This window comes from Saccopteryx leptura, chromosome 6 (genome assembly GCF_036850995.1).
Source record: "Saccopteryx leptura isolate mSacLep1 chromosome 6, mSacLep1_pri_phased_curated, whole genome shotgun sequence".
NCBI lineage: Eukaryota > Metazoa > Chordata > Mammalia > Chiroptera > Emballonuridae > Saccopteryx > Saccopteryx leptura.
In genome coordinates this window covers 124,792,047-124,817,085 of record NC_089508.1, presented here as the reverse complement: position 1 = coordinate 124,817,085, position 25,039 = coordinate 124,792,047, and the positions used below count along the sequence as shown (strand labels likewise).

At 43.3% G+C, this 25,039-nt stretch overlaps 1 protein-coding gene across 2 annotated transcripts in view; it reads right to left on the bottom strand.

Annotated features, from left to right (window-relative positions):
* The window catches only part of THSD4 (thrombospondin type 1 domain containing 4), a 715,204-nt gene that overhangs the window by 375,684 nt on the left and 314,481 nt on the right, over positions 1–25,039 (bottom strand). For both annotated transcript variants that reach the window (XM_066388579.1, XM_066388578.1), the window contains one exon: positions 21,684–21,820. In XM_066388579.1, the coding sequence (XP_066244676.1) occupies positions 21,684–21,820 (137 nt within the window). The remainder of the gene's footprint in view (positions 1–21,683; positions 21,821–25,039) is intronic.

Below are 25,039 nucleotides of genomic sequence, written 5' to 3'. Positions count from 1 at the left end.
TGGGCCATTCCACTGTTGGGAACATTTTTAGAAATGTTGACAAAAGGTCTATTATCTCTAAAAGTACCACTTGGATAATGGAAGGAGAGACAGATTTACAATTGAGAAAAAAACACCTGATCTTCAAGTAGCCCATATAACAAGCAAAATTGACTTGAAGGAATTGCTGAGCTAAAGCAAGCCCAAGAAGCCCATATAACAGAAGGGATAGATGTGGCAGTCTTTACTGCTAGGATGTGCCTCAGGCCCTTTCTTCTAAAAAATAAAATAAAATAAATTAGAAGCACTTGAAGAACACTTGCAATGCAGCCTTCACCCATTTGTTTTAATTAAGTACAGAGCTTAACCATTTAAGCAATATTTGCTGTAGAAGGGAATTGGGTAGGGAACATGGCACCTTTTATGCTTTCCAAAAACACACCAAGTGGGATTTTTTTGTGATCTGGGATGCTGCAGTTCTACAAATGCTCAGCAGGGGGACCTGAAAGTGTAGTTTTTCTTCACCTTCTTAACTGAACATGCATTTCCACAGGACTGTTTTCAAAGCTTCCTTTTTGCAGAATTTACGGTTATCCCTCTTCGTCTCCAATTCTGAAATACAATGTGGCTTTCAAGAAGCGCCAAGAGCAGTGTTCATATATAAAAGGAGAGGGATGTTTCTCTACTAATGACAGGTGGAACCCCCGGTGAGCACAGCCAAGTCAGGTACAGGACTCAATGGCAGAGAGGACCGCTTCCTCATTGGGTCACAGACAGTATTTCTGGGCAGCCAGAGCAGCCCAGGGAGGCCAGACAAGGAGGGGGAGACCCTGGACAGGTGTCAGAGCCTAGCTCCATACCCTTTCCCCTCCAAAGAAAGGCTTTGAATGCAAAAAGGAAAGCATAGTAGATCTTTCATCTCCCCTCCCAATTCTGTATTTTGAAGGATTACAAACATAAAGAAAAGGTTACAAGAATAATTCAATAACCGTCCACACACCCTTGCCCCAGATGCAGAGAGCACCGGGCACACATGTTGCACACTGGCTGCAGCTCTCCCCTCCGTGTGCTCAATTCTGTCAGCATTTCTTAAGCACTCGAGCTCTGCCACCTGGACTCTAGGGCGCACTGTTTATCAGGGAGATCAGATGTGTACACAAAATGGATACTACAGTCTATGAGAACAAACTGTGTCCAAACAAGGAACTTATGGGGACTGGGGCCACCAAACACACAGCAATGATGACCTAGACTCCCAGAGCCACAGACTGCTTCCCAGAGACTTATGTGGGAGATGGGGTGGGGGAATTTCTAGGCAGAAGGGATGGGGTAGAAAGGCAAGGGGGAATCAGCCATGTGCCCAAGGGCTGAGCAGGAGTTTGTCTTGTTTTCAATCTTTAGCTTCCATCCCCTCCCTTCACAGGGAGGGGCAACAAGAATGATCAGTGTGCTTACCAAGCGTGCCCAGTGGGTGCTGAGGGCCTCGTGTGCACCTGCTCATGTAACATGCACACCCCTGCCAGGTCAGGACTGTTGTCAGCTCCATGTTACGGAAGTGGCAAATAGGGTCAGGTAGTCAAGACACTTGACAAAGGAGACCCAGTTTGTGAGTGGCAGAGTCAGTAATCACTCCCACACTTTCTCTTCTCAAAGCTCTGCAGGCAAAAACAGGGGTGCCTGACCCTTCCTTCCATCCCTTCTTTCCTGCACCCTGGGCCCAGGTCAGCTGGGCAGGGCCTTCATAGGAAGAATGGTTCCTTCCACTTGAGCCTCATGCAGTCCACACTTCCTGTTCTATCGGGACATAGCTCCCACTGCTCACTGTTCCCATCTTCTAGTTACAACCTCCTGGGCAATTCCTACTCCTGGTCCCCGTCTGTCTTTGCTGCCCCATTAAGGGAAGACAACAAGGTCCAGCAAATGAGGTCTAGACACGTCACCACTACAACCATCACCAACACTGCCCTCATGATGCATCCCAGGCTGAGCTCAGGACTCTACACACTAAACGACAGCTCATTCAATCCTCCCAGAATTTTAGGAGGGCGTCTCAGCATCTCTATAGTTAAGGGAATTGGGTCTCAGAAAAATGATGTGACTCGATTAAGGTAATTTGGTTAATGAATTTACATCTACTCCCGGTGTGAGAAGGAGTGAAGGAGTCCAACGAGGACTGAACTCAAACACTCCATTCAAAGCTAAGTCGGAAAGCAGACAGCAGCTTACTTTGTGTAGCCATCCCTCAAACGTTATTTACAGTTCTTGGTGTTGTCATCAAGAAGACATCGCTCTTCTCATCTCTGCCCTCGTTGTGACCCCATCACATTACTTCCACTTATTTTATAATTCTGGCCTATTTAGTCTGTCGCCAGTCCTAGGTTAAACAATTGGTTTCCTTAGAAGTGGCTTTTAGGGACATTAATTTCAATACCAAACACTAGATGTCACTACCAACCAGTTATGTTAAACAGCTCTTCCTAAGGTTCGGAGAAAAAGGTCATCTGAAGAAGTACTCGAGCCACGTTTACTTGATTATGCTACACAACGTGTAAGGGCTGGAACACAGTGACAAGACACGTGCTTCCACTTATGAAACATCACATGTTCTCTAGCCTCATTCTGAGAAGCTCAAATATCTACCCCCCTGCAAAAAGCCTATTTTTCCCCAAGTGAGAAATACCACCAAGAACACATTAAGCACCATTGAAACAGCAGGCATCGTACTTTGTTTATATCAGATGTTTGAAACTTTTCATTGTATATATGAAGTGTGTAGATTAGGCTTTTGGAAAAGGATTTGAGACCCAAAAGACACAGAGATCTTTCACCAGGAAAAGGTTGGCCTCACTCTCCCAAGAGAGACAAACATCCCTGAAGGTTTTGTCAAGCAAAGTTTTGGGCAAACAAGGCTAGGTATTTATTTGGAAACCTAATGTCTGAACCTGAGATCTTTTTACATATCTGATTATGACACTCCCTTCAAATGACAGTCATGGCCTTTACTGGTCTTCCTTCCTAAGTCCTTTTGGGGGAATTTGGATGGAGAGCAAAGAGGGGGCTTTTCTCCTCACAACGACTCAAGATCTGGTTAGGAGGCCAGGTTCATAATGTCCTGAGATGCTACGGTTGCCAGGACATTGCCAATAACTGTGAAAATAAAACATAAGAGAAATAAGGAGGAAAATGGTGTAAATTCCAAACCATCAGGAGATGGGTTGATAAACTAAAAAATTGGTAGGCTATGTATAAAATAAAACTTATAGAAGATATATTGCCTATTTTCTAAATGACAGAAAATGGTATCGGTGACTTATCTTCCCCAATTTATTCTGAAAAGTAAATTGGTGCTAGAACTTTTCTTTGTGTGTGTGTGTGTGTGTGTGTGCGCGCATGTGTATGTGTGTGCGCGTGTTCTTCAATTAATCTACTAATTTTGTCATCTGCAGTATTCTTCCTATTTGTAACTTCTACCATTCCAGTCCTAGAAACTCATAAAGTGTTAGTATTTCAATCAAGTAGAAACTTACTATAAATATAAAGTCTTGCTAAGTCCCCTAAAAACAGATGGCTTTTCCAAGTGGTAAACAAAGAGAAATTTCCACCCAAAGTCCATGCTGCATCGCCTCCAAGCAGAGTGCAAACTTACCTCATATACCTTTAAACGCCATGTTTCATTCCTCTGTCAAGATGTATGTGCTGGTAGCAACATGGAGACAGATGGGATAGAAGTGAGAACCCCTCCCCAAACACACACACATATACATACTTACACACATGCATACAGACAGACATATATATACATATGTACATACAGTAATAAAGAGCAAGCCCCAGAACAGCAGAGGGGAAAGATTTAGTCTATTACGGTAAAGGTGTAACTGGGTAGCCATCTGAAGAAAGGTAAAATTTAATCTATACCTCACACAATATATTAGGTAAATTCCCTAATGAGAATTAATGGAAAATGTACAAATGTAAAAGTGCCATTAAAAAAAAAAAAGCAAAAGCTCAGAGCCACAAATTACGGAAAGAAGACAGCACAAAATTTTTCTTTTTTAATTCAGAATGCAGAGAATCATTTCTAAGACACAAAATCTAGAGTGATAAAAGTGAAAGTTGTTAAAGTCACCAACTTAAAAATTAAAATCTTTGGTCCTGGCTGGTTGACTCAGTGGTAGAACGTTGGTCCAGTGTGTGGACGTCCTGGATTCAATATTACCGGTCAGGGCACACAGAAGAAACGACCATCTGCTTCTACACCCCTCTCCCTCCCCCCCCTCTTTTCTCCTCCTGTAGCCATGGCTTGATTGGTTTGAGCATATTGGCCCCAGGCACTGAGGATGGCTCCGTGGAGCCTCCGCCTCAGGCACTAAAAACAGCTCAATTGCGAGCATGGACCCAGACGGGCAGAGCACTGGCCCCCAGACGGGGGATTGCTAGGTAGATTCCAGTCAGGGTGCATGTGGGAGTCTGTCTCTCTGCTGCCCTCCTCTCACTTGGAAGAGAAAAAGAAAAAAAAAAAATTAAAAACTTCCTATGGCAAATAATCAATGAAACCCCATGTGTATATGTCAAAGACTACCCCAAAACAAAACAAAACAGACAGCCCCTGTAATTTATATGATATAATAAAACACCTCTTTTATGTATGAAAAGTTCTTAAAAATTAAGAAAGATCAACAACCCACTGTAAAAACAGAACACACAAAAGGAATGGAAATGGTCCTGGGGTCAGACAGGCACATGCTTTTACAGCTGGGTCTGGAGTTGGGCAGGTGAGGTGCTGGAGCACAAAATTTAAGAGACCCTGAGACTTTCATCAAATTTAATGCCTCCTTAAATTCTGCCCCTTATTTTGTCTTATCCCAGGCCCTGTGGTTCTTAAACATATGAAAACATTCTCAACCTCACTCAAACAAGATAAATACAAATGAAAACTACCCAAGACACCGTTTTCATTCAATGAAATTGGAAAAAGTCCAAATGCAGGCTAACCTACCACCCTCAGGTGTTGCTGGTGGGACTTTCAGTTTTTTCAGCCTCTCTGGAGAGCAACATGCCACCCACTGGGTATTAAAATTACAAATACATATGAACTCTTGACTCGATTCTAAGGATTTACCTTACAGGTACTTGCAAAGATGTAAACTGGCCCACACACAACTATATTTTTGATGACATTGCCAATTATGGTAACAGACTGTAGACAACTTCCATACACGCCATTGTTAAGTAAGTCGCAGTGAGTTCAATCAGTGCAGAACTGCACAGCTGTAAAATGAGTCTGATACTGAAATGGAGAGCCCTCCAAGGCATGTCAGGTAGAAAGCAAAGTTCAGAGCCATATATGTGTGCCGGGCTGATATATACGCCAAAAAGAAAGGGAAAATAATATATTATGAATGAGCTCCTAGGCACAGAAACATACCTACCTTAAAAAGGAAACTATGACCCTGACCGGGTGGCTCTGTGGATCGAGTGTCGTCTTGACACACCGAGGCTGCTGGTTTGATCCCGGGTCAGGGCACATATGAGAAGCAACCAATGAGTGTGTGCACAACTAAGTGGAACAACTAAGTGGGACCAGTTGATGCTTCTCTCTCTTTCTCTCTCCCTCCCCACCACTCCTCCTTCCCTCTCTGTCTCAAATCCATGAAAAAAAAAAAAAAAAAAAAAAAAAAAAGACTGCCCTGGCTGGCTGGGTAGCTCAGTTGCTTAAAGCATCATCCTGATATGCCAAGGTTGGGGGTTTGATCCCCAATCAGGGAAAATACAAGAACCAACCCATGAATGCATAAATAAGTGGAACAACAAATCTCTCTCTCTCTCTCTCTCTCCTCCTTCTTGCTCTCTAAAATTAATACATTTAAAAAGAATTAAGAAGGCCCTGGCCAGTTGGCTCAGAGGTAGAGCATTGGCCCAGCATGTGGTGTGGAAGTCACGGGTTCGATTCCCAGTCAGGGCACACAGGAGAACTGCCCATCAGCTTCTCCATCCCTCCTCCTCTCTTCTCTTTCTCTCTCTCTATCTTCCCCTGCCATAGCCAAGGCTCCAGTGGAGCAAAGTTGGCCTGGGTGCTGAGGACAGCTCCATGGCCTCCATCTCAGGTGCTAGAATGGCTCCGGCTACAATGGAGCAAGGCCCCAGATGGGCAAAGTGTTGCCCATGGTGGGTTTGCCGGGGGGATCCCGGTTGGGCGCATGTGGGAGTCTGTCTGACTGCTTCCCTGCTTCTAACTTCGAAAAAATTTAAAAAATGAAAAAAAAAGAATTAAATAAAAAAGAAAAAATCAAAATGGTATTTCTTGTTGGGTAACAAACAAAAAACTGGGGTAGAGAAGTGATGGAAATCACACTTTTTGATGTCCGAGTCACATAAATGTGTTATTATGTATTAAAAATATAAAATAGAAAAGCAAGTGTTTTCATCCAGCCCTTCTGTTCTCAAATACCTCTTTCTACCGAGATGCATGACCCTTCAGGATATTTTTCTATGGCTTTTCTGCCATACTAGCAATGCTATTCACTACCTAGTTTGACCTGACTTTGGGCAGAAATTTAAACATGACGCCCAAACGTGGTGTCAGGACGACGTGCTTTCCCTTCCTGAGTTCCCGCCAATGCCCAGGCTCTGCAGGGGTCGTCATCAGACTCAGCAGCCTACACTTCAGAAACAGTCCAATCCTATGATCGTGCCACCAGAAGAGAACCTGAGGTAACTATCAAGGATGTGGCAGGGACCAAAGGGAAAGGGGCTGCCCCTCTGGCCTGCAGTCTCCACAGGTTTCCACAGCCCCAAAGTGCTACCATACGCCCGGGGGAGCAGCCTCCGTGGAGTGCAGCCGGTATGCCATAAGCGTGGCGTGACTGCAGTATCCGTACCATAAGGGATCCTACTCAGATGGTGCTTCTGGTCACTGTTTAGTTCAGGGGCAGGGATGAGGTGGACTAGGGCAGAGATGACTATGTGGCCCAGACGACTTTCTCTGGAGAGCTCTCTGTCATTCCTCAGGTTTAAGTCCCAGTCACCATCCCTGCCAATTTGGATAGAAAACTCTTTTAGTTCCTGTGGGGGGGGGGGGGCTGCTGCCCATTAAGAAAGGCTGGGGGAAGCAGCCCTAAATTTCTCTTTCTTCTGACTCTCTGGTGTAAGAGGGCCATCCGAAGGGGCAGGTTGAATCTCTGTACATTGTACCCCTCTCACCTGAGCAGCCTCCCTTTCTCTGTTGTAGTACTGGAGCTCCTGTCTGACCCCCAACCTGCTCAGGACCCCTTATATTGTCCAGTCCAGGGCAGTATTTCTGGGTCTCGAGGATGACAGAATGCAGCTGGTGGCGGGCTTTCTGTTGCTAAAGCCAGCAGGTGGTCAGGTGTGGGGACCCAGGAGAAACTAAGCATGGCACTGTCCAGAGGAGACCAGAGAAGGGAGAGAAAAGGGGGAGAGGGAAAGGAAGAGAAGTAGATGGTTGCTTCTCATGTGTGACTTGACTGGGAATCGAACCAGGATGTCCACACATTGGGCCCATGCTCTATCCAGTAAACCAACCGGCCAGGGCCATCTTTTCTATTGTTTTATCTCCAATGCCTACCCCGGTGTAATAGCAGTAAGCAGGTAAGATTATTTGTTGAGTTAATTAATAATTATGTATATTACTTGGGTTGTTAACTAATGATTAATTAATGATGTTAATAATTAATAGTGCGTATTAACAAAAAAATCAAACAATTTTTATGTTAGGTGGTGATCCCAATGTTTGAAAATGAGAAGAATTTTATATAATGCATTAGAAGTGCATATAATCTGGTGAATTCCATCAGGTTTATTTCAGGTTTAGTATTTCAAAAGGTCTTGAGAACAGGGCCTGGGCTCTAAAATGTTAATATGTTGTTAATAATCCTATCATCAATTATACATAAGAAAGGAGGTCTCACAATCAAGTTTCCAACTTGTTCCTTTGTTTATTCACTCATCTCTCTTAAAAGTGTCACTGGAGGCCCTGGCCAGCTGGCTCAGTGGTAGAGCGTCCGCCTGGTGTGCAGGAGTCCTGAGTCCGATTCCCGCCCAAGGCACACAGGAGAGGCGCCCATCTGCTTCTCCACCCCTCCCCCTCTCCTTCCTCTCTGTCTCTCTCTTCCCCTCCCGCAGCCGAGGCTCCATTGGAGCGAAGTTGGCCAGGGTGCTGAGGATGGCTCTGTGGCCTCTGCCTCAGGCACTAGAATGGCTCTGGTTTTAACGGAGCAACGCACCAGATGGGCAGAGCATCGCCCCCTGGTGGGCGTGCCGGGTGGATCTCGGTCGGGCGCATGCGGGAATCTGTCTGACTGCCTCCCCGTTTCCAACTTCAGAAAAATACAGGAGATGATGTCAGAGTAATGGCGCAGTAGGAAGCTATACCGATAAATCTCCCCCAAAACTCAACAAGATCTTCAACCAGAAACAGAAAAACCTATCCTTGGAGCCTCCAAATGTTTCACAATACACCCGAAAGTACGGTCGAGCAAAAAATTGGCTAAATATATACTCAAACCCCGAAGGAAATAGGGAGTAAGAAATGCTCCGCCTTCCTCACTAACCTAAATAGGGCTGCTTTCACTGGGAACTGAGAGTATAGAAACTAAGGTGGGCAAAGGGGGTGAATAGATCCAGGCCGCAGCAAAAAAAGCCGAACCAGGCCATGGCACGGAGATCCAAGCCAAGGAAAAACTGTTCCTGTGGCAACCCAGTCAATACAAGCTAACACTCGCGCCAAACCCAGACAAAGAAAGACAAGTGGGGCAGCCATTTTCCCCGATCTCCTGGTCGGTGCACGCAAATAGTGTGCAAGAGATTCCTTCGAAAGCCCCGGGAGTGGGCACCCGTGATATCCCACAGAGAGGCACAGTCAGAGGCCTTTGTGTGGGCTGAAAGCAGAATCTCCAGGCCGCCCCAGTGCCTTAAAAAGCTGCGCACGGGGAGGGAGCGAGAACCAATTCCAACGCTGGAACTTTCCCTTGCGGGTGGGGGTTTCACTCAGAGGGTGAGAGACGGCCGGCCTGATATCCTGGTCGGCGCGCACGGAGAGTGGGCAAGAGATTCCTCCGAGCACCTCAGGTGTGGGCGCCCGTGTTACCCCACAGAGGGGCAGAGTCAGAGGCCTTTGTGTGGGCCAAAAGCGGAATCTCCAGGCCGCCCCAGTGCCTTAAAAAGCCGCACACGGGGAGGGAGCGAGAACCAATTCCAACGCTGGAACTTTTTCGTGTGGGCAGGGGTTTCACTCAGAGTGTGAGACTGCAGGCCTGATATCCTGGTCTGCGCACGCAGATAGTGAGCGAGAGTTTCCTCCAAGCGCCCCGGGGGTGGGCGCCCAACCGTGTTACTGGACAGAGTGGCAGAGCCAGAGGTCTTTGAGTGGGCGGAAGCCCCGCCTGATTATGCTAGCAGCTCTGACTGACTGAGCTTTACGCAAAGCCCTGTGCTGAGTGGGAATAGAGTGGGGAGTTGCCAGGTCTTTGAGCCTCTTACTATCCAGGCAGAGGCAGCAGCAACCCATAGCTGGATCATCAGGCTACTAATTGAGGAAGGAAAGACTAGGAGAGAGGCTCTAGGAACACGGACTCTCTCACTGTCGGAGCCGATAAATGCTAATGAGCCTCAACTGCCAACGAGACTGAAGCACAATACATGACATTGCCATAGAGACTTATCAACTGCAAACCTCTACCTGAGCGTGCCAAAGGGGTAGAACCCGGGGTACAGAGTCACCGACCAGGAAGAGGGAGAGAAAAGAAAAAGCAAGAAGATAACCTCTCAAAATCAAGAATAATCCGCAGACTTTATAACCTATCCCATTTTATTATATTTGTTCGTTTGTTTCTCTTATCTTCATTCTTGATTTTTTTTTTCTTTCCTCTTCCAATTTGGTCGTTTAACTCTCTGCCAGTCTTACTCTCTCCTCTCCTTGAACTACACTACCCATAAGTGTTACATCTCCCATTATCTTTTCTTTCCTCTTCCTTTCTCTCTATGAGGGTTGCACTCCAAAACCTTTAACTCTCTCTCTCTCTCCTCTTTTTTCTTTTTTCTTCTTTTAGTGGTTCTCTCTTTTTTTTCTCTCTCTCTTTCTTTTCTCCCTCTATATTAGTTTCTTCCTTTCTCTTTTACGTCTCCTCTCATTCAAACCTCAATAACGAACAAAATATCTTATCTGGGACTCAAACTTATGTTTGTGGCATTTTGGGGGGTTTTACTTCACCTTTTTAACTCACTAGCAGTGCTCCCATCCCTGGCTCTCCATTTTATCTAGCTCTTGTTCCACTAAATACAATAGTAATTTTTTAATGTGTCCCCCCATTTTCCTGTTTTCCTCTTATTCCTCTCATCATAACTATTAGTCAACCAACACCTAAACGCAAATCATTTTATTCTTGATCCAAATTTTTTCCTTATTTGCTTTTTGTGGGTCCATACCCCCCCTTTTTTCTTTTTTTTTTTTTTGCCGCTTTATTACTTTTCCCCAATCCAGGCCCTCCATTACAGGCATTGTTTGTTCTATTTAATAAATATAATTCACAGTTCACCACAAGATTTTCTCAAGAAAGAGGGGAGAGGAGAGGTGAGGAAAAAAAGGAGGGGGGGAATAATTTCCTTTTTTTTTTAATTTTTATTTTATTTTATTTTTCTTTATTTCATTATTAATTTTTTTTAAAAAACTTTTTTTGATTTTTATTTTTTTAACGTTTTATTCTTTATTAAATCTCATTAATACTATCAACAAAACCACCCTCAGATGCCATTAAGGAAGAGAAAATCGAATATCATGGATACAAAAGAAAGAGAGGTAACACAGATAGATGAGGAAAAATCTATGGAGAAAAAAATTAATATATTGGAAACATTGGAGTTAAATGACAGAGAATTTAAAATAGAAATCCTAAAAATACTCAGAGATATACAAGAAAACACAGAAAGGCAATTTAGGGAGCTCAGAAAACAACTCAATGAACACAAAGAATATATTTCCAAGGAAATTGAAACTATAAAAACAAATCACATAGAGATGAAAAACTCAATTCACGAGCTGAAAAACGAGGTAACAAGTTTAGCTAATAGAACAGGCCAGATAGAAGGTAGGATTAGTGAAATAGAAGACAAGCAACTTGAAGCACAACAGAGAGAAGAAGAAAGAGACTCAAAAATAAAAAAAATGAGATAGCCCTACAGGAATTGTCTGACTCCATCAAAAAGAATAACATAAGAATAATAGGTATATCAGAGGGAGAAGAGAGAGAAAATGGAATGGAGAACATACTCAAACAAATAATAGATGAGAACTTCCCAAGCCTGTGGAAAGAACTAAAACCTCAAATTCAAGAAGCAAACAGAACCCCGAGTTTTCTTAACCTCAACAAACCTACTCCAAGGCACATCATAATAAACTGGCATATACCAACGGCAAAGAAAAAATTCTCAAGGCAACCAGGGAAAAGAAGAATACAACATATAAAGGAAGGCCCATTAGATTATCATCAGATTGCTCAACAGAAACTCTACAAGCTAGAAGAAAGTGGACCCCAATATTTAAAGTCCTGAAAGAGAAGAACTTTCAGCCACGAATACTATACCCATCAAAGCTATCCTTCAAATATGAAGGAGAAATAAAAACATTCACAGATACAGAAAAGATGAGGGCATTTATCATCAGAAAACCCCCACTCCAGGAATTACTAAAGGGGGTTCTCCAATCAGATACAAAGAACAAAAAAAACAAAGCCACGAGTAAAAGCTCCAAGAAGAACACAATAAAACCAAATTTAAACTATGACAACAACAAAAAGAAAGAGGGGGAGAGGATGGAGATTAACAGTAGCAAAGGATGATGGAGTGCAAAAGTACTCACAAAATAGTGCACTACAAAAAACAGGGTAGGAACCCTTTTCATTACTTAAAGGTAACCACCATAGAAAAAACCACCACAGAAGCACATGATTTAAAAAAGATAGCAACAGAGGAAAGATGTATGGAATACAACCAAATAAAAACAAAAGATAGAAAAACGAAAGAGAAGGATCAAACAAGACACAAAACTAACAGAAAGCAAGACATAAAATGGCAATAGGTAACTCACAAGTGTCAATAATTACGTTAAATGTAAACGGATTAAACTCACCAATAAAAAGGTACAGAGTAGCAGAATGGATTAAAAAAGAAAATCCAACTGTATGCTGCCTACAGGAAACTCATCTAAGTAACAAGGATAAAAACAAATTCAAAGTGAAAGGCTGGAAAACAATACTCCAAGCAAAGAACATCCAAACAAAAAGCAGGCGTAGCAATACTCATATCAGATAATGCTGACTACAAGACAGGAAAAGTACTCAGAGACAAAAATGCCCATTTCATAATGGCTAAGGGGACACTGAAGCAAGAAGACATAACAATCCTTAATATATATGCACCAAACCAAGGAGCACCAAAATATATAAGACAGCTACTTATTGACCTTAAAACAAAAACTGACAAAAATACAATCATACTTGGAGACCTCAATACACGCTGACGGCTCTAGATCGGTCATCCAAACAGAGAATCAACAAAGATATAGTGGCCTTAAACAAAACACTAGAGCACCTGGATATGATAGACATCTACAGGACATTTCATCCCAAAGTGACTGAGTATATATTTTTCTCCAATGTACATGGATCATTCTCAAGAATTGACTGTATTTTGGGCCACAAAAACAACATCAGCAAATTCAGAAAAATCGAAGTTGTACCAAGCATATTTTCTGATCATAAAGCCTTGAAACTAGAATTCAACTGTAAAAAAGAAGAAAGAAATCCCACAAAAATGTGGAAACTAAACAACATACTTTTAAAAAATGAATGGGTCAAAGAAGAAATAAGTGCAGAGATCAAAAGATGTATACAGACAAATGAAAATGACAATATGACATATCAGAATCTATGGAATGCAGTAAAAGCAGTGATAAGAGGGAAGTTCATATCACTTCAGCCATATATGAACAAACAAGAGAGAGCCCAAGTGAACCACTTAACTTCACACCTTAAGGAACTAGAAAAAGAAGAACAAAGACAACCCAAAACCAGCCGAAGAAAGGAGATAATAAAAATCAGAGCAGAAATAAATGAAATAGAGAACAGAAAAACTATAGAAAAAATTAATAGAACAAGGAGCTGGTTCTTTGAAAAGATCAACAAAATTTACAAACCCTTGGCAAGACATACCAAGGAAAAAAGAGAAAGAACTCATATAAACAAAATCCAAAATGAAAGAGGAGAAATCACCACGGATCTTTGTAGATATACAAAGAATTATTGTAGAATACCATGAAAAACTTTATGCCACTAAATTCAACAACCTAGAAGAAATGGATAAATTCCTAGAACAATACAACCTTCCTAGACTGAGTCAAGAAGAAGCAGAAAGCCTAAACAGACCTATTAGTAGAGAAGAAATAGAAAAAAACATTAAAAATCTCCCCAAAAATAAAAGTCCAGGCCCTGACGGCTATACCAGCAAATTTTATCAAATATTCAAAGAAGACTTGGTTTCTATTCTACTGAAAGTCTTCCAAAAAATTGAAGAAGAAGCAATACTTTCAAACACATTTTATGAGGCCAACATAACCCTCATACCAAAACCAGGCAAGGATGGCACAAAAAAAGAAAACTACAGACCAATATCTCTAATGAATACAGATGCTAAAATACTAAACAAAATACTAGCAAATCGAATACAACAACATATTAAAAAAATAATACATCATGATCAAGTGGGATTCATCCCAGAATCTCAAGGATGGTTCAACATACGTAAAACGGTTAACGTAATATACCATATCAACAAAACAAAGAACAAAAACCACATGATCTTATCAATAGACGCAGAAAAGGCTTTTGATAAAATACAACACAATTTTATGTTTAAGACTCTCAACAAAATGGGTATAGAAGGAAAATATCTCAACACGATAAAGGCCATATATGATAAACCATCAGCTAACATCATATTAAATGGCACAAAACTGAAGGCTTTCCCCCTTAAATCAGGAACAAGACAGGGTTGTCCACTCTCTACACTCTTATTTAATGTGGTACTAGAGGTTCTAGCCAGAGCAATCAGACAAGACAAAGAAGTAAAAGGCATCCATATCAGAAAAGAAGAAGTAAAGGTATCACTTTTTGCAGATGATGTGATCCTATACATCGAAAACCCCAAAGAATCCACAAAAGTCTACTAGAAACAATAAGCCAATACAGTAAGGTCGCAGGATACAAAATTAACATACAGAAGTCAATAGCCTTTTTATATGCCAACAATGAAACATTTGAGAACGAACTCAAAAGAATAATCCCCTTCACGATTGCAACAAAAAAAAATAAAATACTTAGGATTAAACATAACAAAGAATGTAAAGGACTTATATAATGAAAACTATAAACCATTGTTAAGGGAAATCGAAAAAGATATAATGAGATGGAAGAATATACCTTGTTCTTGGCTAGGAAGAATAAATATAATCAAGATGGCTATATTACCCAAAGCAATATACAAATTTATGCAATTCCCATCAAACTTCCAATGACGTTTTTTAAAGAAATAGAGCAAAAAATCATCAGATTTATATGGAACTATAAAAAACCCCGAATAGCCAAAGCAATCCTAAAGAAAAAGAATGAAGCTGGGGGCATTACAATACCTGACTTCAAACTATATTATAGGGCCACGACAATCAAAACAGCATGGTATTGGCAGAAAAATAGACACTCAGACCAATGGAACACAATAGAAAACCTAGATATAAAACCACATATATGTAGTCAAATAATTTTTGATAAAGGGGCCAACAACACACAATGGAGAAAAGAAAAGCCTCTTCAATAAATGGTACTGAGAAAACTGGAAAGCCACATGCAAAAGAATGAAACTGGACTACAGTTTGTCCCCCTGTACTAAAATTAACTCAAAATGGATCAAAGATCTAAACATAAGACCTGAAACAATTAAGTACATAGAAGAAGACATAGGTACTAAACTCATGGACCTGGGTTTTAAAGAACATTTTATGAATTTGACTCCAAAGGCAAGAGAAGTGAAGGCAAAAATTAATGAATGGGACTACATCAGACTAAGAAGTTTTTGTTCAGCAAAAGAAACTGATAACAAAATAGACAGCCAACTAAATGGGAAATGATATTTTCAACAACAGCTCAGATAAGGGCCTAATATCTAAAATATACAAAGAACTCATAAAACTCAACAACAAACAAACAAACAATCCAATAAAAAAATGGGAAGAGGACATGAACAGACACTTCTCCCAGGAAGAAATACAAATGGCCAACAGATATATGAAAAGAGGCTCATCTTCATTAGTTATTAGAGAAATGCAAATCAAAACTGCAATGAGATACCACCTCACACCTGTTAGATTAGCTATTATTTTTTGTTTTTTTTGTTTGTTTGTTTTTTTCATTTTTCCAAAGCTGGAAACGGGGAGGCAGTCAGACAGACTCACGCATGCGCCCGACCGGGATCCACCCGGCATGCCCACGAGGGGGAGATGTTCTGCCCATCTGGGGCATCGCTTTGTTGCATCCACAGCCACTCTAGTGCCTGAGGCAGAGGCCACAGAGCCATCCCCAGCGCCCGGGCCATCTCCGCTCCAATGGAGCCTCGGCTGCGGGAGGGGAAGAGAGAGACAGTGAGGAAGGAGAGGGGGAGGGGTTGAGAAGCAGATGGGTGCCTCCCCTGTGTGCCCTGACCAGGAATCGAACCCGGGACTCCTGCACGCCAGGCCAACGCTCCACCGCTGAGCCAACCGGCCAGGGCCAGATTAGCTATTATTAACAAGACAGGTAATAGCAAATGTTGGAGAGGCTGTGGAGAAAAAGAAACCCTCATATACTGTTGGTGGGAATGTAAAGTAGTACAACCATTATGGAAGAAAGTATGGTGGTTCCTCAAAAAACTGAAAATAGAACTACTTTATGACCCAGCAATCCCTCTACTGGGTATATACCCCCAAAACTCAGAAACATTGATACGTAAAGACACATGCAGCCCCATGTTCATTGCAGCATTGTTCACAGTGGCCAGGACATGGAAACAACCCAAAAGCCCGTCAATAGATGACTGGATAAAGAAGATGTGGCACATATATACTATGAAATACTACTCAGCCATAAGAAATGATGACATCGGATCATTTACAGCAAAATGGTGGGATCTTGATAACATTATACGAAGTGAAATAAGTAAATCAGAAAAAAACCAGGAACTGCATTATTCCATACGTAGGTGGGACATAAAAGTGAAACTAAGAGACATTGATAAGAGTGTGGTGGTTGCGGGGGGAGGGGGGAGAGGGAGAGGGAAAGAGGGAGGGAGAGGGGCACAAAGAAAACTAGATAGAAGGTGACAGAGGACAATCTGACTTTGGGTGATGGGTATGCAACATAATTGAATGACAAGATAACCTGGACTTGTTATCTTTGAATATATGTATCCTGATTTATTGATGTCGCCCCATTAAAAAAATAAAATTATTAAAAAAAAAGAAGAAAAATATAAAAAATAATAAAATAAAATAAAAAAATAATAAAAAAAATGTCACTGGATAATTTTCATATGTTAAGCACTAAGGCTTTTATCTAACATGCATTCTCCTTTAGGAGCTCAGACACTTGTCAAAATAGCTATCACGTAGCACGACAAGCATTTTAACAGTCATAGCAGAAAGGACTTTTAGGACACCACCTCATTGGAGTAGGGATACAAGAGGGAGTCCACAGGGTCATGTATACTCTGAATTCAAGTGGACTACAAGCTCCCTCCCTCCTCCAAGGTGGAGTACCGTGCAAATGTCCGGCAGGTTGGGGGACAGCCTTTACCCAATGCAATTACTCTCTTGGTCTCATTCAAGCGCCGACAGAGCTCCAAGCAAAGGCCACAAAAGAAAACCTGTAACCGAGAAAAGAAGAAAGAAAGAAAACCAACTAGGACAAACAGGCTGAGAGATGAACAGGGTCTCCTCGCTTGGCTCCAGACAGAGCACATCAGCAGTTGATGTGGAGGATGAAAAAACCGAACACCTGAGCACACACACACAGGTGCATACACCCGCGTGCCACCCTTCCCACTCAGGGCCACACGCATGGCCAATGCTTATCTCAGAACATCTGGAAAGAGTTACCTTGCTTTAATTTCTTGCGTAAATATGAACCCCTCTGCTGATGTGTCCGGATGGAAGCATAGCAGTGCCCCAGCAGGAGAGGAGGTGTGAGAGCCCCCGCAGAGAGTGTGGGGAAGGTGGGCCACAGGAAACACCCTGCATGCTGCACGGGAGGTGTGACTGATGGGAGGCGATGACTGACGAGGGATGTGAGGGGGAGATGTGGTGGGCACAAGGGGGGCTTCCTCCTCACTAGCTCTGAATGGACTCAGAAAATTCAGAATGAGCAAAATTAAAAACCAGCTGAGGGAGAAAAGCTTGGTTACCAAGACCCCTCTCCCTAACTTCTGAGGCCTTGGGTGGTTGGGATGGGGCCAAGGAGGCCTCACATCCTTGTGTTATCTGCACCCAGCTGCCCAGCCCAGCCACAAAATGAGACGGCTCCGTGCTGCATTCAAGACTAATTTCATTTGCTGAAATCCAACAGACTGAGTCACCCAGTACGTTCATTTCATTTACCCATTTATTCTCAGCACTGATTCAATAGGTAGGCATTTTGTTTAAGCCAAGTGCCGGGAACCACTCCCAGGACGGCTGGGTGTCAGGCTGGGGCAGTGGGAACAAACAGCTACAAGAAGCAGGAACAGAAGGGTAGAACAGTACACAAAGGGGTCAGCCAATGGCTTTCGAGCAGAGTCTGTTGTCTGCGAAGTGGACCAGGCGCGGTTCCCCCGAGCGGCACTCCGGCAGGCCAGGCAGAGTGCGCATGCTCGCCCGCAGGCCTGCCAGGTCAGGGAGCAACACGTCCTGGCTGGCTGGCGCTGGGGCCCAGGGGCCTGGCGGCAGACAGATGATGAAGAGCCTGGCCTTTATTCCATAGGCAACGGGCGCCACTGATGGAATTTAAGCAAAGGAGAGGCATGTCCTGATGTGCGCTTTGGTAAGGCAGCCTGTTTTGGAAAGAGGCAGCGAGAAAAATAAACTCAGAACAGGGAGACCTAAGTACACAGCTGTCTCCCATCACATGTAAACTTCTCTTCCTGTTCAAAAATCAGTATTAACGAAGAAGACTGGACTGATGAGACAATTGCGCAGAAAGGCCACAGCAGCATCAGACACACGGCCGATTCTCAGAAATGACTCCTCAATGGCTTGTATTGGCTCCAGCACCTTCTTCTTTGAGAGTTGCATCAGCCTCTCTGCTGCAAAGTACTGACTCAACGGTTCTTTCTTTGCCACCAAAGGCTTTCCCGGTGGTCCTGGAGGGAGTCCGACTCTGTCAGCGTCACTCAGGCCCGGAGCCCTGAGGCTTTAGAAAGGCCCGCATCCCAGGGAGCTGAGGCAGTGTTTTTCGGTAGTCTTTACCCATGTGACCCTATTCTCTCAAATACCTGCTAAACCTCTGAAGGCAACGTTTCCTCTATTTTTGTTAAATTGCCAGCAAAAATAACAAGTACACATTAAACTATAAAAACTCAAAAATTTAAACTTGAAAGTTTAAAGCTGAGGCCAAGTTTTAAAAAAAATCAGTGTAGTTAATGTAATGCTTAACAATAGAAATGATTACTGTGATCTCCCTTAATTAGACATACATGCTATTTCATTTCCATAGATGCGAACAGTGATGGACGGGACTGGCAGTGTCTCGGAGACAGCTCTGAAGACTGGCGGGACGGGCCTCTGTGATGTCTAGAGGGCAGGGGTCTGGCTGAGGAAGCACAACATCTGTGGTCCTAGGATACATGCTTCAGGGAAGGACAGGGCCAGAGTGCTTTCTCCACAAAGCCTAGCTACTTGCAGTCCTTCACCTGAAGCCAACATTTGGGATCCTTCAGTTCCTGTCAAAAAGGAAGCGTCACCCAGCACCGAGGGACTGCTGGTGGGGAAGACCCCCATCTTCTCTAGCCTCCAGTCTGAGGACATCTGCACTCTTCCTGCCCCTCTTCCAGCTGCTGGAGTCCCAGCGGGAGGGAGGGTGACCACGCAGCAAACACTGCAGCTGCTCTGGGTGAGCCAGGAGAATGCCCTTAACCCCTAGCTATTCTTGTGGGTGTCACTTGTACTCCTATTCAATGCCATCGCCTTTCATTCAGTTTTGCCGCAGGCCTGGGAGGCCAGTACGGGCTTTCTGGAGCCATTTCAGAGGCACAGGCCCATGTCCACGAGTGACAGCTCTCTCATTCGCTGGCGGCCAAGCAGAGACAGCCACGTGGCAGCCAAGTGGAGACAGCCATGTGGAATCTGGGCTTCCTATCAAATATTTGGAAAAGGGACACTTTACTCTTTGAAAGATGAAAAGTAAAACAGAGCCTCGGCCTGGGAAGCAAACGTACTTCAGATTATTCAAACTGAAGTCCTGAAGAGGATGGGGTGGGGGAAGGCGGTCAGTGGTTCCAACAACTCCAATGAGCAAGTCTCAGGCACAAACACACAGCACAACACGACAGGATACTGGCATCATCCCCATCACACCACATTCCTATTCATCTACTCACATCCAGGGACCATCCATCTCAGCCTTTTAGCAATTATCATCTTCAGACTGTGTTGCCCTAACAATCTGAAAGGCTTTCATCAATTAGTAAGAACCCATACCCAATGTCCTCGCAAGTGTTTGTTTCTGTTCCCTACCATCAGCTCAGAAGACAATCAATCCGACCGGAAGAAAGCACACTTGCCTCCTGGAAAGAGATCACATTTCATCTTCTTTCCAGAAGTCACTTCACTGCTCTGTATTTACATTTCTGTTTCTCTGTTAAGTATGTCTTCATCAGTGTGTCTTTTAAAATTCTGCTACACACAGTACAGTTAACATCACACAGGTGCTTGTTAGAAAGTCAGACACTGCAGCCTTTCCCTAGACCTACCCTGTTAGAATCTGCATGCCCCGTGAGTCCCCTTACAGTGGAAGAACCTGCCTCAAAGAATGATATGAATCTCACAACTCTATAATCTACAAAAAGAGCAAATACTTTTGCATTAAAAATTCAAATACAATGGGAGATAAGTGGGCATAGACAGTAATACAAACAAACACCAGCATGCTTGTTAAGTGCAGACCCGTGACAAAGGCCTCAAATGTATTAGCTCGTGACCCTTCACTACAAGACAGGAGGTAGGCACCATTCTCCTCCTCAGGCTGCAGATGTCGCACAAAGGGCCAGAGAGCTCACATAACATGGGCAAGACTGCACAGTAAATCAGCATAAGAGGCAGGGCTTGAACCCCAGCAGTCTGACTTTAGAGGGTATGTTGTTAACCATGACACTGTACCCCTGCCCTTCTAGCACTATGCACCTGTGTCAGGAAACAAAACAGTCCATTCAAGGCCTGAAAGAAAAAGCCAGGTTTCTTAAGGACCATTCTTTCAGGCTCAGTAATATTTAGAAGCAGAGACCAGTTGAGCCAGACACCCCAAAACTAATGGAACTGCCTCGGGTCTTATCTGAGGATGGCAAGGCTCAGAGGGATTGTTTGAAACCCAGTGGTTTTTTCCAAAAAAGTAGAAAATTGAAGTCCAGACAGGTCTTGGCCTCTGCTTATTTCTTAGTTTCATTCAAAATCTGAGACTCTCCAGATAAATTATTTTATATCCTCTTGGAAACCTCCTCATTATAAAAAGATGGAGGGGAAAACTTATGCTTAGAAATCACACTTGAATAGCTCTAATACTAAACAGTGGGGCAATTTACATTCCAGATATAATAGGAACTTTCAGATATGATCACCAATACCTCTTCCTCTGAGGAAAATCGGTCTCCAGCAACTGAGCTTTAATTTAATTAAGGTAGACTCTCAGTCTGGGCTCCACAGCCAATCACCTGCAGAGTTCCATCTACTACATTCACAGACAAAAGGGGGTGGAGGTGGGTAGAGGTGTTCAGGCCCAAAATAATAGGGCTCTGGGATTTGTGCCATTTCATCTAAGATGCCTATTTTTAACCAAATGATGCTTTCTGTCAAAGGTTAGCATCCCACAAGGATTCTCTCAAGCCCAGAATGTTTGCAGAATATGGGGCGGGGGAGTTCCTGGAACAGACTTCAGAAGTCCAGAGAGGCTGAAAACTCTTCCTGTTTAAAGTATAACTTCTGTTGCAAGGGGCATGAGACAACTTTCTTCTGGACGCCGGCCCCATCTGGTGGGAGGCAAGAGAAAATACACCATACCCTTAAAATGCCAACTTCATCACGCCAACTGTATCTAGACGGACCCAGCAGTGGCCTTTCCGTGACCCCCACTTCAGAGGTAAGGAAAGAGTTTCAGACCCAATGAGCAAAGACCACAGTGTCCCTTTTGAAGCATGCAGTGTAAACATAAATCCCTTAATAATTGAAATGCCAGAGTGAGACACAGTGACTCCCAAAGATCAAGCACACAGAGCAGATTCAGCTGCCCTGTCTTCTCTCACTTCTCCCAGAGCTCAAGTTCAGGAATGCAGGGGCTGGGGGAAGTAGCAGACCACAGCCTGGCAGGCAGAGCTCAATGAACGCAAGAATCCACCCTGGTAACGCAGTGCTGAGCACTTACCTTGCAGTGCCCGGACACGCAGATGGCCGTGCCGTTCTGGTCGCAGGGCGTGCCATCAATGACCTTCTCAGCCTGCCGTACGTAGAAACGGTAGCCCATTGCCTGGCAGTTTAACTCACACTTCCGATTGCCCTTTACTAAAAAAAAAAATGAAAATATAAATATAAATAAATAAATAAATAAATAAATAAATAAATAAATAAATTAGTACCTCTTTTCTTCCTGTATTTATTTTATTTTTTATTTTAAGTGAGAGGAGGGGAGATAGAGAAACAGACTCCTGCATGTACCCTGACTGGGATCCACCCAGTGACCCCTGTCTGGGCCACACTTGCAACCGAGTTATTTTTAGCAGTTGAGGCGGAGGCTCTACAGAGCAGTCCTCAGTGCCCAGGGCCAATGTACTGGAAGCAGTCAAGCCACGGCTGCAGGAAGGGAAGAGAAAGAGAGAGAGAAGGGGAGAGGTGGAGAAGCAGATGGTCGCTTCTCCTCTGTGCCCTGACTGGGAATCGAACCTGGGATTTCCACACACCAGGCTGACACTCTATCATTGAGCCAACCGGCCAGGGCCACTTTCTGTATTTTTTATTGAGATAAACTTCACATAATATAAAATTAACCATTTTAACCAACGTGTAAAACTCAGTGTTTTTTAATATGTTCACCATGTTGTACAACCATTACCACTAATTCCAGAATATTTCCATCATCCCCAAAAGGAATGCTGGACCTGTCAGCTGTGCCTCCCAAGTCCCTCCACCCCTTCTCCCCCAGACACTGGCAACCACCAATGTACTATCTGTCTCTATGATTTGCCTATTCTGAACATTTTATAACCAAGTCTTTTAAAATTGTATAAATGTTATTAGATCTCCCCATATTTGATGGTAGAGGTGAGGGAGTATAGCCTGAACTACTGGCATATTGTAGAGATTCAATGGCTGGGTAATAGTAACAGAACTCTTAAAGAATCTCACAATGTAAATAATAGATTCTACTTTTAGATGTCCTCCTACACTTTGCTATAGTCTTAATTATATTTTATATATCAGTAGTTATAGAGAGCTATTGTCCTGCTATTTTTTAACTTAAAGTCTATGCAGTTATATCATATTTACGCTCTTTTTTTAATGGCTGGGAATTCCTGTAATAATTTCTCCATTATGAGGTATTTCAGTGATTTCCCTACCACTTTAGGTTGAAGTCTAAACACCTAAGCAAGGAATAAAACATCTTTCAAATACAAGTAGTCTTATTTCCTACTGTTCTTCCTTAAGTGTATGTTCCATAGTTGACTAAGCACTTACTTTGTCCAGCCACTGCTAAACTGTTCCTTCTGCCTTTGCCTCACTTGGTTAGCACTTGTTTTAGTTCCCAGGTCACCTCTTCTGGGAAGCCCTCCCTGGATCCTAATCTCTCCTATACATCTACCCGTCACAGGCCGTTCTGATCTTCTCTACTTTACGGTTCACCAAGCTTGACTGAAGCATAGATTTGAGGGACCACAGGGATGTGGCTGTCTTTCTCACTTCTGAGTATCCCTAGCACTCAGGACAGTGCCAGGCACACAGAAAATGCTCAACCAATCCCTGGGGAATAGAAGGAGGGATGGATAAATGAATACTGGTTCCTTTTTTGGCCTTTTTCTTCCCCTCTCCCCACTAAGTGTATTCACCCATCTCAGAGTCTTTCTCTGTAGTTAGTTCTATCCCCTCCATGGATCCTGGCACATAGCAGGTGCTCAGTAAAAGCCACCTTAATCACCACTGCAACTAACATCTCCAGAGCCATTTCAAAATAAGAATGAGAAAAGTTTTCAGGCAAGATATAATTTCATATCCAAAAGAGACAGACAAGCCAAGTACACATTGATTTTTTTTTAACTGTCTTTGGAGACAAGAATGCGCTGAGCCAAAGACAGCATGTTCCAGGGTCATGCCTTGTCTGGAATTCTGATTACTGGGACTGGATAATACTGACTTTTACTACACGAGACAAGACATCATATTTTCCCTAGTGTGGCTGCCTGACTGTCACAGCAAGAAAGTTCTTCTCCAAACCCAATGAAAACCACCGCCAGGAAATAACATGGAGCCTCGGGGCAGACTGACGCTTCCACCTGCCCTCAGCTCTGTGTCACAAGTCAACAGAACTGGCTTCTTACCCTGGCTGGCCAAAAAATATGAGGTGATCTTGCCAAAAATAAATAAAATAAATCAAAGAATCAAACACCTTTGGGAATTATCTAAAATTAAAAGACCATTCTATATAAATTAAAAACAAAATTAAACCAACTCCCCACCCCCACCCACAACAGCCCTAAAAAATGAAGCGACAGGTTAGAGGTAAAACCAGTCTCCTACAACTCGCTTCCTCATGTCAGGTGCCAGTCCAGACCCTGCTTCCTCTTCTCCTGGCTCCCCGCTTTCTAATTGACCGCAGGAAGTCTCCAGGTGCATGTTTAGCAATAAACATGTCTGAGAGGCAGCCGCCTCCTGCGGGGGCAAGAGTTTGGAGTTCTCTTCACTCTTGGCTTCCTCCCAACTACCTCTATGCTTTGCAGCCATAATTTTATTTCTCAGTATTTGCAAACATACCGTAGAACATTCTGAGAACAACAACAACAAAGGTTCAATGTAAGATAATGATGGCAGGATCTCCAAGTTGACTACAGGAAAATAATCCAGGGGAACGGTGTAAGTCAGGGCCCCTCCCTATGGCCCAAACCAGCCACTCAGTCTGGCCCTCTGCCTGTGTTACTTAGGCAGTGTCCCTGTTCTCAGACTTGCAACATGGGGAAAGAGGGACCCTGGGAGATAACTGAACCCTGTGGACAAGTGCCTCCCTAACAAAATGGCCTAGGTCCTGCTGCACTAACAATATTCAGTGAGGACTTCTTGTGAAACTACCAAAAAACTGACTTGTTCAGACCCTGCACATCCACTCTAACCACTTTGAAATTTCACATAAAAATACATTTGCAGGACTTCAATTTAAGGTTTTTCATGGAATGTCACTTCATTCCTCTTTAAAATTAATTTATTTTTCTCCTTGAATACGATTATAATTCTGATACCAGGAGCTGCTTCCCTGAGCAGGCTTTGTCATGGAGAACACAGAGGAGTGGGACAAACTGGGAGCAACAGGACAAGAGCAAGTGGGCACACCCCTCCCTCCCTGTTTACCGCCCTCTGTTTCTTCTCCCTCTCTGCTCTCATCTGCTTCCCAAATGTCTTCCCCACCCCCAAAGGAAACAACCTTTACCTTTCTCACATTCAGGACCAGGAGTATCAGCATCACCTGGGAGCTTGTTGAAAATGCAGATTCTTGGGCCGCAACTCTGTCTAAATCAGACG